This window comes from Lycorma delicatula, chromosome 1, assembly GCF_047948215.1.
Source record: "Lycorma delicatula isolate Av1 chromosome 1, ASM4794821v1, whole genome shotgun sequence".
NCBI lineage: Eukaryota > Metazoa > Arthropoda > Insecta > Hemiptera > Fulgoridae > Lycorma > Lycorma delicatula.
In genome coordinates this window covers 247,300,259-247,318,454 of record NC_134455.1, presented here as the reverse complement: position 1 = coordinate 247,318,454, position 18,196 = coordinate 247,300,259, and the positions used below count along the sequence as shown (strand labels likewise).

Genomic DNA, 18,196 nt, shown 5'->3' with positions numbered 1-18,196 from the left:
AAGCGGATACCTGCTGACGATGCAGTGATGTTAAGCTTGCCGTGAAAGGTTTTGACGTGGTTGTAGTTAGTAGTTAGGTCTTCCAAACGTGATTCCTGGCGCTCTTTTATGCAAGAGCAGGGGAATAATGACCCATGGGGTGTTGTTTATCGAGTACTTGGTCATAAGCGGAAAAAAGACATTCTCTGTCGGCTCTCTCGACCCTGGATGATGTTGTTAAAGATAAAGATCGTGTAATCACTCATCTGATGGACGATCTACTTCCAGATGATCTGATGTTGGTGAGACCTCGTATCATCGATGTGTTCGAAGGGAAGTTGTAGGTTTTCGCTCTGAGATAATGTCTTCAGAAATTACTGAGGCGGACTTCCGTCAAGTAATTTGTAGCATGGCTAGGAATAAAGCCCCCGGATATGATGGTATCACGGTAGAGCTCCTTGTTCGCATATTGCCTGTCATAGTTGGTCTTCTGACTAGGAATTGCTGTTTGTTGGGCACTTCCCAGCGTGGGTATGTTGAAATTGCTCTTAAAATGTGGCTAAAAGGATCCCACTGTAAGCTTCTCTTACCGTCCTCGGACGCTCTTGCCTGTAGTAGGTAAGGTTTTCGAGAAGGTCTTGTACCTCTGCATTAACAGTAGGTTAACTTCTAACCATATGCTGATGGACGACAAGTATGGTTTCCACCCGGTCAAGGGCACAGAGGACGGGCTTCTTAAGGTCATGAATTTGGCTTCAGCCAGCGAGTGCATGTATGTACTCGGTGTTTTTTCGGACTTATCCGGCTCTTTCAAAAAGTTGTGGTGGTTCTCTGCCTTGTTTTAACTGCAGCAGCATGGTTGCACGCTAAATGAGATTAGAACTCTCTCGAGTTACTTCAGCGACAGGACTCTCGTCCTTCGTGACGGCAGTTCAGAGGTAGGAAAGACCCCTGTCTAAAGGTTGTCCACAGGGCAATGTTCTAGGTCCATTCGTTTGGGTCGTTGAGTTCGATTCTCTCATGCAATTGCGGATGCCCAGTGGCTGTCACATCGTGGCTTACGCCGACGATGGGCTGCTGCTGGTCGAGGGCAACTCGCGTGCCGAGATAGAACTCAGACTAACGCAGGCATGTATGGTATTAAGATTGTGGAGTCTTCAGTATAAGATGGTTTTCAGTGCGGAGAATAAACTATAATGTTGAATGGTGGTCTAGCCGCAACTCGTCATCCACAGGTTGTGATGGACGGTTTTCCGATTAGATATGTTACCGTTCAGAAGTATGTGGGTGTTATCCTTGATCAGAGGCTTCTCTTCAAGGAGCACCTCTAATTTGAATCGAAAAAGGCAACTGATGCTTTCCTCGGCGTCCGTAGAGTCATTCATTCCGATTGGTGGTTCCACCTCTAGTAGAGGTGGAACCTCGGTGGCTAGGGTCCGTCTGGACAGTTTGACTGGCCGAAGGTAGGCGCTTAGGCAGCGAGTCTCGGTTAGTTAGAATTGAGGTGATTAAATAATAAAAGCTGTCGGCGGAACGGCGACTGCACTGCCGATGGGCATGGGATGCCATGCAGCCGTGAGGTGTAGCAGCGTCTTAACGACAGATTAGAATGAGCAGACGACACTTTCGGCGGGATGGCGTCTGCACTGCCGAAGGGCATGGAGCACCATGCAGCCGTGAGGTGTAGCGGTATCTCGACGATGGTTTATGAGGTGAATGTCGCGCGGGACTCCGCGATGGAGCCGAGTGGGAGTAGGAGGTCTGTCCGCCTCTTCCTAGTGGACCAGACAGGAAACCTTAATTACCCTATGTCTGGGGTTTGAACTAAGTTGAGTTCACTAGGGGAACTAGGACTAAATTTTCGTTGTTCCGATCAATATGTTTGGTGGTATGTTGTGTTTATTTTCCTGGAATTACGAGATATTCACGAAATTGGCTTATAATAAGTAGAACTAGGCGCGGGGTTCGCGCTTCCGCGAGCTCGGTTAGCTAGTTCAGAGGGATACGATGTAGGACATTCAAGATGTCCGGACGAGGCCTGCAGCGAAGTCAATCAACTGAGTTATTAAATCACCGATGTAAATGTCTACCCAGGTATTTGCATCGTTGGCATCCCAACTAGCCCAGGCTTATTACTATGAGATGTAAAAGTCAGAGGGCGATAGACGACACCCGTTAAAGCCCATCAGAGCTACGAATGGGGGTGGGGGTTTCCGGAACCGTCACCAGGCGAGTATCTTCCCCTATAGGGTTGGGATGACGATGCAGTGCTGGAAAGGAGATTATCGATCCCATCACAGGAGGATGCCCGCGGTTCCAAGCTGTAGAATACACCAGGCCGCCACGTTCTCGTCGCTAAGATCATAATCAACAAAATAGCTGTGAAGTACGGACTACCTCACTTAAAAACGCATTACTCGAAATATGAGCCGTAATAAAAAACGAAACAATAAAATTGTACTTGAACAGAGAAGTGATGACTGATAGAAATATCGCGCACAATATGCAGGACATCACACTAGTCGAGAAAGCAACGGAAGAAATATTTCTGGTTGAAATCTCGATACTGAACAGCAACAACTTGAACAAACAGCACAACGAGAAAATAGAGTAATCTATACAGTTTTCTCAGGAAATTACAGAAATGTGGCAGCAACAACTTGTTCAAGTAGTGCCTATCGTTCTCTCGACTACGGGGATGATACCGAAAAAACTATCTGCAAACATCGAAACGTTGAAACTCGACCAGTGGATCTATTTAGAGTTACAGAGAAGTATAATCATCAGTACTTTCAGCATAGTAAGGAAACTCCCTTCTATAAAATAGTTGGATAGCTTAACGAAGAATGCCCGCACCATGACACCAAACAATAGCTAATGTTGAGTTAAAAAAAAATAAATAAATAAAATATTAAAATTAAACTATAATAAGGAAAAAATTCATGGTTTTTTATGTTTAAAAACAAGAGAATTAAATTTAAGATTAATAAATTAAAGAATAATTATATTAAATATTTTTTTTTTTAAGATAAGAAAGTTTTCTTACATAAATAAATTTAAAAAATATATTAAATAAAAAAAAAATGATGTGGACACCACATCACTTCCTTATACGTGTATTAAATTAGATATACAGATATACACATTTTTAAAAGTACATAAAATTTTATTTCACTAATAACTTCTGATTTTTTTCATATTTTTTTATTATTATTATTGATTTATTGTTTATTGAATTTTTTTTTTACAATCAGAAGTTAGTAATTATTAGTAGATCAATATATTTAAATTAAAAAAAAGTTAAAAAAAAGAAAGTAAGGTTGGATTCGAAACGATGTGCCTTCGCCTTGTAAGATATAAATATTTCATTAATTAAAGTTTTATTTGACTATAACTCTGGAACAAATGAAAATATGTATCACTTATGATATATCGTTGAAAAACTCTCAATTAGGGCTTATTGGTACAGTTAAGAAGAAGTCAAAAATCCAAATGTTTTTAGATTTTGGACTTTTTTGATCCAGTCGATTGAAATCAAAAGGGGAGATACACAATCAGATGTTATAACACTCCTAAATCCAAACTGTCAGCATTGGCTAATCGTTTTTGTGTTATGCGAGATACATACGTACATACTACAGATATCACGCCAAAACTACTCAAAATGGATAATTCCAATGAAATCTGAAAACCGAAATTTTTTGCGATTACAATGCTTTCTTGGACTTCGTACAAGGAAATAAAAATATTAACATAAATAATAAATAAATAAAACAAATATAATTATCTATAAATAAATATAGTGCGTGCATGCGTGTGTGTTAAATAAATATTAATAAAAATATATATTTAATTTGTATGTGTATATGTACGTGGGCGCGAGCGCGCGCGCACACACTACACACTAAAATCCATTGTAAATGGATTGCAGTTTCAATAGCAACTCAAGTTTTGAAAAATTTTCTAGGTTTATAGTCGGATGAAAATTTTCAGATAAAAAATCCCAAATATCTCGTAAACAGTCTTTGAAAAAATCTTCGATCCCTAGACGAAGGTACACCACATCTGACCTACTTACCTACCATGAACTGGTAATATTTAGGTGCCCCTAGGGCGCTGTTTTTGTGGGTATATTGGGCTGGTCTTGTAATATTCCCACAACTACTCGTCCGATTTACACGATACAAACGGGGTATGTGTTGATTGGTTGAAGGCAATCTGCACGCATCAGATACACTCTCGATCAACCAGTTCGAGAGTGTACCAAATCGATTATGAATAAGATAGTCTTACTTAAGCCGATCCTGATTGCTGTGGCCGCTGCACCGGGAGGCAACGGAAGGTGCTGGACGTGGCCTGTGCATCGGGAATTCAATCGTTTAAATTTTTTAAAAGAGTGAAACATTTTTCGTTATTAAAATGAAACCACCATTTTTCGTCTGAATTTCTCAGATGATAAGAATTCGTCAGATCAAGGTTCAAAAAATACTGGGATATGCATTAAAACGTTATTACGAAGAAAAAAATATAATAGAGTAATGAATCAAATATAATAATGATAATGAATAATAATTATTAATTATTAACAAAAATTAAAATAAAGGAATTATTTTTTTTGTGTATTATTATGATGAAGGGCAAACAGAGTAACTAAGAGATAAATTACGATCATGTTATTTGATAAGGTAATTTCCAATTAGATAGAAATAATAAATTTAGGTACATGAAAATAATTTCTGTTTCAGTTAACTACATTAAAATTGGGCAGATAAAGCAAAATAGAGATATACTTATACTTAAAATTAAAAGATTTATATTTTTTCTATGTTATTCTCTATTTAAAACCCACTTTAATTTACATATTTTTACTTCTTTGTACGAAGTAAAGGAAGTATTGTGATCGAAAAAATTTCGGTTTTTAGATTTCAACGGAAATATTTATTTTGACCATCCTTGAATCCGTTTTGACTAGATCGGCGAGACGTCTGCACATACGTTTGTATGTACGTATCTCGCATAACTCAAGAACGATTAGCTGTAGGATGTTGAAATTTTGGATTTAGGACTGTTGTAACATCCAATTGTGCACTTTTTGATTGCAATTGATTGAACTAAAAGTGTCCAAAGAAGTTCATAATTCAAAAACATCTGGATTTTGGATCTTTTCTTAACTGCAGTAATAAGCCCTCATTGAAAGCTTTTTAACGATACATCATAAGTGACACTTATTTTCATTGCTTCCAGAATTATAGACAAATAAAATTTTAATTAATAAAATATTTGGATTTTACAAGTGGAAGGAACATCGGTTTACATCCGACTTCATATCCTTTTTTTGTAATTTAAGTATATTGATTTATTAATAATTATTAACCTCTAATTGTAAAAAAAATTATCAACGATTAATATTACATATTTAAAAGAAAAAATTATTGATTAAAATTAATTAAAATAATTTTTTTCACTTGGTCTAGTAGTAAATTTGCCATCGTAAATCAGCTGATTTCGAAGTCTAAGTTCTCAGGCTCAAATCGTAATAAAGGTTACTTTTACTTGGATTTGAATGCTAGATCGTGGATTCTGGTGTTCTTTGGTGATTGGGTTTCAATTAACAAGACAATAAGGTAGCTCCGGAAACGTATACAAAAAAAATGATGAAAATGAAATGAAAAAATTCAATTTGGTTCTCACTTGCCAAAATTTTTTAAATTTTCTAAGTTATTAAGCAAATTTCAATTTTTTATAAATATAGATTTTTTATCTATAATATTATCAAATAGCACAATCATATTAAGTTGAAATTCATATATTAATAAATAAGGAATCAAAAACATATCGATTCGGTTCCAAATACTCAACGGTTAAATTCAGCATTTTCACCCTTTCATATACAGTTCCTCTACAAAATTTATCAATTTAAAAACAATTTCCTTAATTATTTACTTCAAACAATTTCTTTCAATAAACTTTTAATTTTTTACATTAGATGGAGTTTTTTAACAATTTTACCATAATTATTTCCAGAAATAGAAATATCTGAATGGATAAAACGTGTACTCCTATTTGACTAAATTCCAAGATTGTTCAACGATAGTCCAGACTATATTATAATATTTTTTACTATCATTATTATTGTTACTTTCTTTTAACGTAGCGGTTAATATGATGTATGTATCGTAGTATCGCTTTATTTTAGGTGACTAATTTAAAAAAAAGAAATATTTTCGTTGAACTTCTTTTTCTATTTTTGCTATTTTCTATTTGTGCTTTTTTATTTATGCTTAATCAAGAAGGTTAATTTGTAGTTATTTATTTAATTTTTCTACCTTCTTCAAAGATTATTGTAGAAAAATTTGGAGAATTACTCAGTGAATTATCAATCGATTTTATAAAATGTGGGCATTATTGTTTTGGTCAGAAAATACTCCAAATAAAATAGGAACTGGCGAAATTAATTTTAATGTTTTTTTTTTACAGCGACAAGCAATCAAAAGATACGTGAGTCACAAATGGGAATCCAGGCCAGTTCAGAAATAGATGAAAAATCTAGTAGAAATCGATCGTGGGCAGAAAATCAAGAATCTGTGCTGCAAGAGACATATAGTAATAGAGTAGCGCGACAGCTACATATAATGCGAGGTAATACAAAATACGTTATTTTAATCATTTTCACCTACAAATTGTAGTATTTTATGAATCTTACTATCAATATATTAATAAATTCTACGGGAAAATTATAATTTTAGAATGATTTAACTAATTTTTTTTTTCTATTAATGGAACTAATATAACTGGAGTTTATTTTACAAAAAATTATACCGTATAAATACAAGAATTCAGGAAATTGATTACTACTTAGAAGTTAAACTTATTCTAGTTTATTTGTTCTTGTGTTTCAGTAGTTTGTTTGCATAAATTTACCGTAAATAAAACAAACGCCAAAGCCCAGCACCGTTCCATGAATATAAATGAAGCAAAGTCATTGATATAGATTTTAGTTAGTGTATCTACCTGTATTAATTTTTTTATCTATTTAACTCACAAGAGATGGGAATAAGCTTCTTATACCTCTTGTAGTAGAACAAGGTACACGAACTGAAATTAAGTAATTTCATTAAGCTTATGGTGAATGCTATTTGGTGATATGGTATTTGAATCGGTTTAAATTGTAAAATAAGCTGAAATATCTTGCCTAATGAAATGCTCAACATCCTATAAGTTCCATCTTGTAATTTCTAAACATTCATTTTCTTCTGGTATTCCAATTAACTAGTCGGTATTGATATGTAAATTGTAATTTCAGTTTTTTCAATGTTAATTGCAAATTCAAGTTAAAGTATAATTTCAAAAAGTATAGTGAATAACCGTTACCACTTAAAATTCTATTTAAATTTCTATTTAAGTTACTCGCAATGTTTTCATTATTTCAAAATATATTTTTTCTTATATTAATAAAAGTCGGCAGTTTCGATGATAAGGAACCACAAAAAATACTTTATCCAGTTTCCTTCTCATTTAAGACCAATCTCCTCTAAAAATTTCCAAATCGCATTACAATTTTATACCTAAAGGACATAGAAAACAATTTACCACAGCACCGGATAAGTACATATTATGATGGTGAAATACTTCAAGCATATATCAGCTTGAATCAATTCCGCCGTAATAAAGTGGATTTCAAATTTTTATCCAAATTGTATCCTAGAAATGTGATAAAAACATTTTACGAAGTTCAAAGCCAAACCAATGCTTACAATTGTGGATTCTTTGCCACGGTCGTTATTACGTCTATATGGTTTAAAAAAAAGACGGAAAAGGAAAATTCTGATGAACCAAAAATACAACATTCATATTAAATATTCAACGAAAAAATGTTTTATGCTCGAATCCGACTTTTCCTTTTTTGTTTTTAAACTTTTTTTCTTAATTTAAACATTAATACTTATTAACCTCTGATTGTAAAAAAAATTACAATAAATAATAATTCAATAATAATTTTAAAAAAATATGAAAAAATTCAGAAGTAATTAATAAATAAAATTTTATGAACTATTCATTTTAAAAACAAATTTGTATATGTAATTTAATAAGCGTACACGGAAGTAATGTGGTGTCCACATCAGATTTTTATTTAAATAAAAAATTACCATCTAAATCGTTTATTTGTTTTATAGCGTTTGTGTACTTTTGTTTATCCGTATATTTTACTTTAGGAATAAATACGTACTTTTGATTTACACAAAAATTCTTGTGTAGTTTACCTGCTTCATATACTTTTATTGGATTCACTTTTAATAAAAGAACATTCAGTAAAACGACTTTTATTATATTTTGTATCTTACGAATATCGTTATTAAATATCGTTATTTTCTATAAACGAAATATGCATCCATCATAATTAAACAGGTAAGAACATAGATATTTTACTGAATAAATTAATAGAATAAATTTATTCATTATAATAACATTTAAAATAATTAATTTCTTGTTAAATTTTAAAAATGTATTTTAAATAAACAAAATTAATAAAAAAAATCTGATGTGGGCACAACATCAGATTTTTGTACGCCTATTAAATTACATATATATATTTTTTGCCGCACTTCATTTAAAATTATTTCATTTGAAAGCGAGATACGATCAGTCAATTCTTTAATAAAGTTGACAGTTACACAATTGCTGAATATTAGTTTTTATTATCAAATATATATATATATATATATATATACAAATATTAATTCAACAACCTTACATGAAATATTAGGATTTAGTAAAAGTCCCTTTCTTGCTCGTATTACTAGATCAGTATTATTCGAATTTTCGTGAGTTAATGATTAACAAAGTTTCAGATTTCTGGTGTGTGGTATAGATAAAAATTAATAATAATTAAAATATTTCTTTTAGTGAACTCATTTATACTGGTTACTGATATTAATTTCGACCTAACGGTGTAAAATATTCAGTTTTTATTATGGATTATTTGGTGAATCAAAAATGAAAAAGAAACAATCATACAGGTAAAAGAAAGATAACATGAAGAAATATATCTCGAAAAAACTACAGGAAGATGAATATGAAGAGGAAGAAACTGTTAAGAAAAAGGGAAGAATAAAAAAAATAAGAAATGGTAAATATAAAGAGAGAGACATGTTGAATATGTTTTTCTTGTGAGGGTCTATTTTTCAGTCACTCTCTAGTTAACTTTAATGCATATAAAATTAAACAGAAATTTCAGAATAATTAAATAAAATTAAACTAGAAAATGCAAAAATAATACGATTCTAAATTATAATTTTCAATGAATATTAAATAATCAGATGTTTCACCAAATCTATTGCATATACATATATGTAATGCCTATTAAATTACATTTAAACATTTTTAAAAGTACATAAAATTTTATTTCACCAATAACTGCTGATTTTTCCATTATTATTATTATTGAATAGTTATCTATTGTAATTTTTTTTTACAATCACAGGTTGAATTATTAATTAATCAAATTAATAAATCAGTTATTAATAAATCAATATATTAAATTAGAAAAATTAAAAAAATAAATTAAACAAAAAAAGTTAAAAAATAAAGGTGATGAAGTCTGATTCGAACCGATGTGCCTTCCCCTTATAAGATCCAAATATGTCAATATTTAAATTTCATTTGGTTATAACTCTAGAACCAATGAAAATAACTATCGCTTATGATATATCGTTGAAAATCACTAAGTAAGGACTTATTACTGCAGTTAAGAAAAAGTCAAAAGGTTTTTTCGGACACTTTTGGTTCAGTCGATTGCAATCAGAAGGGGAGGTGCACAACTAGCTGTTACAGCAGTCCTAAATCCAAAATTTCAAAATACTACGCCTAATCGTTTTTGAGTTTTTGATACATACATACGTACGTACATACGCCACTCGAAATTAGTCAAAATGGATTTAGGGATAGTCAAAATGATATTTCCGTTGAAATCTGAAAACCGACATTTTTCACGATCACAATACTTCCTTTACTTCGTACAAGGAAGTAAAAATGAAACTGACATTACTTATAATAACAACATTAAGTATTTTACAAAAAATGAGTTTATGAAAATAATTAAAGAAAATCTCAAGTAAACTAATATAAAATGTTATAAAGTCTGGTACAATTTTATTTTTTATAGCAATAACTAAACGAATACGTTTTCAATTTTCATTTGTCCTTGTGTTAACCTACGGAATTACAATTGACACAAAACTTAATCGACAGTAATTAATTTATAACTTGTAATAATTCTTCATTATTATTACTTACAAAATGTTTCTGTAAAATCTATCTACCGAAGAGGAATTTTCAAAGAAAACATCGATGTCAATAAGAGGTAGGAGTATTTGCTTACAAGAAAGCTACATATACACATTAACAAACATTATTAACTTACAAGCATTGTAACATTAACATGTTACACATGCTTTACATTAGTAAAGCATTGTTATTAACATTAAAAAGCATTATTATTTAACATAAATAGTTATATAAACTTTCAATTTAAACTATTTAAAATGTTATAGTTGCTAAACTATTTTTTATTTTGTTCTTTATTTTCTATACACTGAAATTGTTTTTTAATTCTTGGGGAATTACGTTACCTAATTATCTTTTGCTAATTATCTGGATTAACCTCCGTGATATTTCTCAGTACGCGCTGTGAGAAACCGCTTACATTAATAAAAATATCTTTATAGTGCTTATCGGCAAGATAAAATACAGAGGATAATATTTTCTCACGCAGTATGAAAGGTCTTTGTTGCAATATTAAATGAAAATTGATTATGAATAGTCTGCTAATAAAAAAAAAAAAATGATTAAATTATGAAATCTTATTGAAAATTAAAATCATACTTTACTTTTTAATGAAATATAATAAAATCAAAGGTTAAACAAAAACGAATAATTTAAGTATATAAAAACTGAATATTTTATAAGTCAGGTTGTATTAAATCTTGTAATAATGATCTCTTTACAGACGTCTAACACTTAATCACATCATTATAAAGTATTTTACTTTTTGTGAAAGAAAATTATCTCAAAAAAGACACGAAAATAACGATTAATAATAGACAAAAAGAAAAATGATAGGTTTAATTTTATTTTTCCATCCAAAAGTACGAGTACGGTAGAAAGGTACCGGGTTGAAAAGGTCGGTAGAATAAAGAGGAACCAAAAAATAATGGTGGTGTGAGTGAAAGAATAATAGCGTAAAAAAAAGATCGGTTTGGTTGGCTCTGAAGAAGATAGTGGGAGAATGCGGAGAGAGTTCATGAAGGGGAAGGAAGAAGAAAGAGAGAGTGAGAAGCGAGAAAAAGGAATGAGGTAGAATGAATCGAGGGAGAGAGTTTTTCACTTTGAATACTCCCCCGCATTAATGTGCATAAGTCGGTTTTGATTGCTATTATATGAAAAGGTGACCCCCTCGATCGCTGAACGATTCCTTTTCATCTGGTCGCCCGCTTTCCCGTTGGATGTTTATATATATCCTCTTCCTTTTACCCCTTATTTTTCTCCCCTCCGCAATGTTAAATCCCCTTCCCCGACCCACTGTTTATACTACAAAGAGACTGATGCAGGTAACGGTTTATTGCCTTATTTTGTAACTCAAAAATACAAAAATAAAAAATAAGCCAACGGATCCTTGTTTTACCTCCTTTTTGTGTAACAAACGAGTGGTTTGCGTACCGAATAACATTAAAGGGTGAGGAATAATCTTCTCGAAGCGGGAGGGAATACTTAGCTGCCGTTAATGAATGCTTCCAATTAACACAGGACGCTTTGAGTGTGAACAAGACATCCTCAACCCTCTTTCGATACCTCTCCTTCCTGCCGCAAATTAAACCATCGTCACCACTCTCGCCCCTCTTTATCACCCGTTTACCGATAAATAAATCGGACTCGTAACCGTATGAAACTTCCACGAATGTAATTATCGATTTACCACATACAGTTACATGTACGGTCCTTAGTTACTTACATACGACAAAACTAAATACGTCTACCCTTTCTCACTGCATCTGAACACTTTCGCTTCTTCAAACAAATTCTACTTTTTAAACCCGTACAAATAAATAAATAAGCGAATGAAGAGAAAACATGTGTGCGTTTCAAACAAAAACAACTTTTTTCATTTATTCTAAGTTTCAAACTTAATCCCGTTTACGAGTGATTTAGAAACAGTACTTACATTAAATTCAAATAAGTATACTTAGTTAATTTATTTTTTTTTAAAATCATTCATACTAAATAACTGAATGTCATAATTACCTTTTTTGTGGGACGAGAGTAATATCTTAAATAAAACGTTTTCTTTGCTTAGTCTACAGTTATTTAAAACTGAATAAGTTTCCATAAAATGTAATAAAATTGATTTTAATGAAAATAAGGATTTAAACAAAAGCTACAAGAATCCATCTTCAAAATTGATTAAAGGAATCGGTATTTTTTTTTATTATTGATTTAAGTTCCTAAAACACTTTCAGTAGTTAGAATATCAATCAATGGAAAGTTCTCATGACCTATGAGTAGGATGAAGCTGGATAGACTTCAGTCTGTCTGTCCTAAGAGAATATACTACTTAAAAAAAAGGTTTTGTCAAAACAAAATTCTTTTGAATTGTATACAATTTGGCAGATTAATTAACCTACTAATTCACAAAAAGTTATATTCCAAACAACTAAAATTTAGTGTCTTAACTTTCATTTTCGCACAAAACACAACTACACATACAAAAGTCCAATACTTTTACATCACTATATTCAATCTTGGTTCTAACTTTGCTTATCAAAGATTATTCTAAAAAATCTGCGGTGTAGAATTAAAATCTCAAATTATTCTGATTTTAAAAAACTGTGACTTCCCGATCTGTATTTGTAATTACTCTTGAAGAAAATTTTTAATGAAGGTATTCCCATAAAAGGCAAAGTTTTTTTACGTTTAATTTAATCATTTTTGTATTAACGAATGAAGGATATTTTTTTTACAAACCGAGTTCACTTATAAATATGTAAGTAATCTTGTCAATTTTTCACTCACACATCTTTGATCGTCTTCAACTCTGTGAATCTAGACGTTTATTAATAGGATAAATATTTTTAATTAATTAAATTGTTTTAATACGTAGAAAAAATTTAAAATCGAACCTAAGTACCCGTTTGCAACAACTCACTTCTCATTTACCTAAGAATCAATCCCTTTTTAAACTTCTTCTATTACACATAAATTCTTTATACGACAGTTAATAAAAATGTATTACAAAACATTATGTGCGAATCAATATCAGTAGTCTGACCTCATCCTATATTATATTATATTTATCCAAGCATGATATCACATTATAAGGCAAAAGAACTGAGATATATTGCCGCTAAGTCAGTGAAAAGAAGACTTTGTTGTACGATATCTTTTTTTTGTAACACTAAATACAAGTTTTGTAAACCTATGATTACTTTGCTAACCTTTTTGTGATATCAAATTTGCTCTGTTCTCAATAGAAAAAAGCCCTGCAAAACTGCATACAGAGGAAAATAAATTTTATATTCATATTAAGCAACAGTAAGTGCAGCCACGACTAAAAAGTTTTGAATGATATTATTTTTAAAATTTAATTTTAATGAATTAGTTCATCATATGATGGTGAGGAAGATAACGGTTGTTGTTGGTTGAATACTAACAATACAACTCCTAACAACGATTTGAAATAAGATTTTAATACATTTAACAATTGGTATTTTATTTAACTTAATCAGTGAACTGAAAATTACATGATGAGTAGTGACTACGAGGGGTGACTACGTGCGATGTATTATGATAGAAATATCTGATACAATTGGTGTTATTTATAGTAATGAAGCTGTTGAGATATTTATAAAAACAAAAGTGTGGTTTATACACTTCGGTATTACAAAGGTTTATAAATTTACCAATCAAGCAGAAGATTTAACGTTTGTGAAATTATTGTTGTCAACACACTACAAGTCCAGAAATTTCGTTTTGAATTTCGAAACATTCATCAAAAGATCGAAATCAGAAAATTTAATGAAGTTAAAAATTAATTGTTAAATTATGTTAATAAAATGATAAATAAAGGATTCCCTGAATCTAGAAAATCATAAAAGGAAAGACCAAAAACATTACTTTATTACTTTCGCTTCAACCATACTAGTAAGAAAACTATTTTTAACGTGGAGAAAACCGTTTCAAGTCGGCAGAAGGTAGTATAAGCGTATCCTGTAGAGTAATGATTTAGTTCTTTGTTGGCGAACGTCATTAACCGTTATAAAAATTAATAAAATGAACAATTATTACCTATTCAGGGTTATATTTTACAGTGACGATAAGAAAGTAAGAATCTCATACATGTGATCGCTGATCAAATTTCGGTATACTTTGGAGTGCCTTCTAATGTTACTGTGAATAAAATGGAAATTCTATTCTAGTAAGAATTTGTGGAAACGATAAATCCTGAACTGATATTACTTAGTACCAATCTATGGAGGAAAACCACCTCCATTTTTTGCTGAAAAAATACCCATTAAAATAATGTCAAAAGGTTATATATACGCGTAATAAAAGTCCGCGATAAAAGGTGAAAGGATTAAGGACTGATTGTTAAGAATATTGTGGGAAATTCATACCGGGGTAAAAAATTTCAATTAACATTAGTTCTAGATGTTTATAGAAGACATTTTAATGAAAGTTTTCAAAGGAGGCTAAGAAAATAACCATAGATCTAGTAATTATTCCCGGGGGTACATCGTTATTCTTACAAGGTTGTGTTATAAAATACCACGAACATTTATCAACCCAAACGGCTGTTAAAATAAAAATGTTGTGTAACTGGATATTTGTGGCTGAGGAACAAATTTCTGCTGAAAATATTAAAACGGACTTTAAGTTGTTTTGTATTTCAAACCCCTCAGATGATAAGGAAAAAATTATGAGAAAATAGCTTTGTAAATAATATTGTTATTGGAGTAGAGAATGAAGACATATTGAGGGACCACTTAATAATGAGTAGTTTAGGTTTTTAATAGACATTTAAAAATTGCGTTTTTTTTTTAAATATTCTTTTTAAATATTTAATACTGCTTTTGGTTAAGTTTTACATGGTACTCGTATTAACAGAAATATAAACGTTTTTAATTTCAACGGGTTTTAATTTAATTCGTTGTCGCCGTATACTAGTGTAATACAATAAAGTAACAATTGTTTGTGTACCTACCTAGTCTGATCGAAAAAGTTCTTCTAGGCGACTTCTGTGCATCTAATAAAGCGACTAGTTAATGACATTTCTGGCCATATACACGTGTATTCAAACATAACGCACACTCAGATTCATACTAAATAAATGTATACTATTAAAAATAGTATGCAGGGGTGTAGAAAGCACGACAACACAAACTAGTACAATTGGTTGGTATTGCAAATGGAGAAATAAATTTTAGCAAATTTAATGTTTTTCCTTCTTCAGAATAAAAAATATTAGGAATGAACCGTTCTTAAATAAGAAAAATCTGTTTAATAATAAGGGTTAACCGATAATCATCAGTGTACAGCGGCTCAAATTATGGCTATAATTTTAAGTTATTCCTCTCCATAAAAATTGATAGTACAAATTTAATTCATATTAAATAATAAATTAAAAATCCACCTCGAGAAAAAAATGAAATTTTTATTATACTACAATTATTTTATGCTTTCTGTTGTGTTTCAGAATTAGTTAATCCTGGTAAAGACTTATCAATTACGCCGACATCGTTTCTTCAGTTTGGTGTACAAACACCTCAACGATCAAGAGGTAATATATTGGATATTCTTTTGATTCAATTAAGATTACTTTTTTCAAAACACTTAACTTATATTTTTAATGAAAATTTTTCACTTTTAGTAAAGATGTTAATTTTAAGCTGCATCATCATTTCCAGGCTTTTTCTTTTAATAAAATGTTATAGCAATGTTTTGTATACCAGTAACAAAATAAATAATCCTTGAATCATTTAATTTAAAGTTTACCGATATTCGATATATTTAAAAATATATTTTATCAGCTGTTTAGAAAAACTAGATTTTTTGTTTTCTTTAGAAGCCATATACTATGTATTATTTGTCTGCAGGAGTATACAAACATTTTTTTTAAAGTGACAAAAATCGATTTTAATAGTTTAACGTCTTTAGAATTTTTTTCAAAGTTTCAGCTATAAAAGGAAAAAGTAACTGTCTCTAGTATTAGTGAAACAGTAATGTACTATAAAGGATAAAATTTTAAATGCGAGGAAGAAATATAAATTACTATTTTTTTTTTAAAAGTAAGGAAATGAAAATTATTACTATTGCGTCTTTTCAGTACAATAAAGATCAACTTGCTGTGCAAAAATGCATAGAAATTTAATATTTGTGCAGTAATAATACATCAGGAGATTTTCAAGATAGACCTACATTTTATGTTCGTACCAGCCATTTATTTAATCTTCTATGAAACCAGTTATTTTTAATTTATCTTTTTTCCTTCTGTCTTTTGAATTTTGTATGTTATTCTTTCATTCTTACTTCCATCAGAGGGAAATAGTGCAATCAGTAGAGGCTTGATAACTTAAAATAAATCTTGCTCGATGTAAATATCAAGTATCATTTCTTCACTTGAAGGCAGGAAGTATCATTTCCTGTAAGTGAAGAAAGTATCATTAATCATCAAAAGTATCATTTAGAAAGTATCATTAAGAAAGTATCAAGTATCATTTCCTTCACTTGAAGGCAGGAAGAGTGGATAGCTAAATAAGAGCTATCCACTCTTCCTGCCTTCAAGTAGGACATCGAAACAGACCCTCAAAAAGTCTGTGCATCTACCTACCAAAGCTGTAACTTCTTGCAATCCTCCTAAATCTTTTTATCAGTCGGCAAGCATCACTGTGATTTATGAATAAGAGAGATCTTCTTAAGTAATATGTTCTATATCAGGAGATTCTCAATATCGGTACACTTTTCAAACTCGAGATTATTTTCGGTTCTCTGTTGACAACAGAAACCCATCGGGTTGGTCTAGTGGTTAACGCGTCTTTCCAAATCAGATGATTTGGAAAGTCGAGAGTTACAGCGTTCAAGTACTAGTAAAGCCAGTTATTTTTACACGGATTTGAATACTAAATCGTGGATACCGGTGTTCTTTGGTGGTTGAGTTTCAACTAATCACACATATCAGGAATGGTCGAACTGAGAATGTACAAGACTACACTTCATATACACTCATACATATCATCCTCATTCATCCTCTGAAGAATTATCTAAACGGTAGTTACCGGAGGCTAAACAGAAAAAGAGAGAGAGAGAGTTGACAACAGAGAAATCTGTTCATTTGCAAACCGTTCATTAATTATTTAAATAAAAATAAATGAAAATAGCAATTTAAAAAGAAAATTAACTATATATCGTCAAAATTTATCGAGAACTCACAAGCAAATATGTTTAAATATATAAATTGTTAGATACAGCTAACTCTGAATAACTTTTGTTATCTTAATCGTGATTTATAATTTGCGCTTCTGACCTGATAAATTAATTAGCTCTTCAAACAACTTATCTCCCCCAATATTATTGATAATCAGTTGGACTTAATGTTTTTGTTTTTTTTCTGTAAACCCAACTCAATGGAATTCTTCTCAATATAATTAACATAATCTTTATTTCTCTGTTTCAGATAAAGCGATAAGTTGTACAGAACAACATGTTTCCGATAAGGGTAACTTAGACTGTACAGCGTGCAATCAAATAGCAGATATTTATAACGGTATAATTCCATCAATTACACAAAAATCTACGGCAACTAATGATTCAAACTGAAAAAATTAACTTAAAAAATTAGAATTTAATTAACTCTAAGAAATTACTTTTGGTAGGAATAAATAAAATCTGTACAATTTTTAATAAGTGTTACCATAAATCATTTTAATATTCGATCCGCAAAACTCAATCGAGTGTAAATTTCTTGTATATCGTTCTTTTTTAATTTCATTTGTGAAAATGAAAAATATTACGGATGAAATTTTTACCGTATTTGTTGGGTATTAATAAAATGTACTTAAAAAATTCACTTACCTTCTAAATAGGAATAACGAAGCAGAAAGTTTATGTTTTTTACATATTTCAACATATCTAAAATATCTTTGAATTTATTTATAAGAAAAATGAATTA

At 30.8% G+C, this 18,196-nt stretch overlaps 1 protein-coding gene across 1 annotated transcript in view; it reads left to right on the top strand.

The window, feature by feature from the left end:
- The window catches only part of fuss (SKI family transcriptional corepressor fussel), a 99,414-nt gene extending 81,570 nt beyond the window's left edge, over window positions 1–17,844 (top strand). The window contains exons 7-9 of the mRNA XM_075354347.1: window positions 6,457–6,618; window positions 15,725–15,808; window positions 17,702–17,844. Of these exons, the coding sequence (XP_075210462.1) occupies window positions 6,457–6,618; window positions 15,725–15,808; window positions 17,702–17,844 (389 nt within the window). The remainder of the gene's footprint in view (window positions 1–6,456; window positions 6,619–15,724; window positions 15,809–17,701) is intronic.
- The last annotated feature ends 352 nt before the right edge of the window (window positions 17,845–18,196 follow it).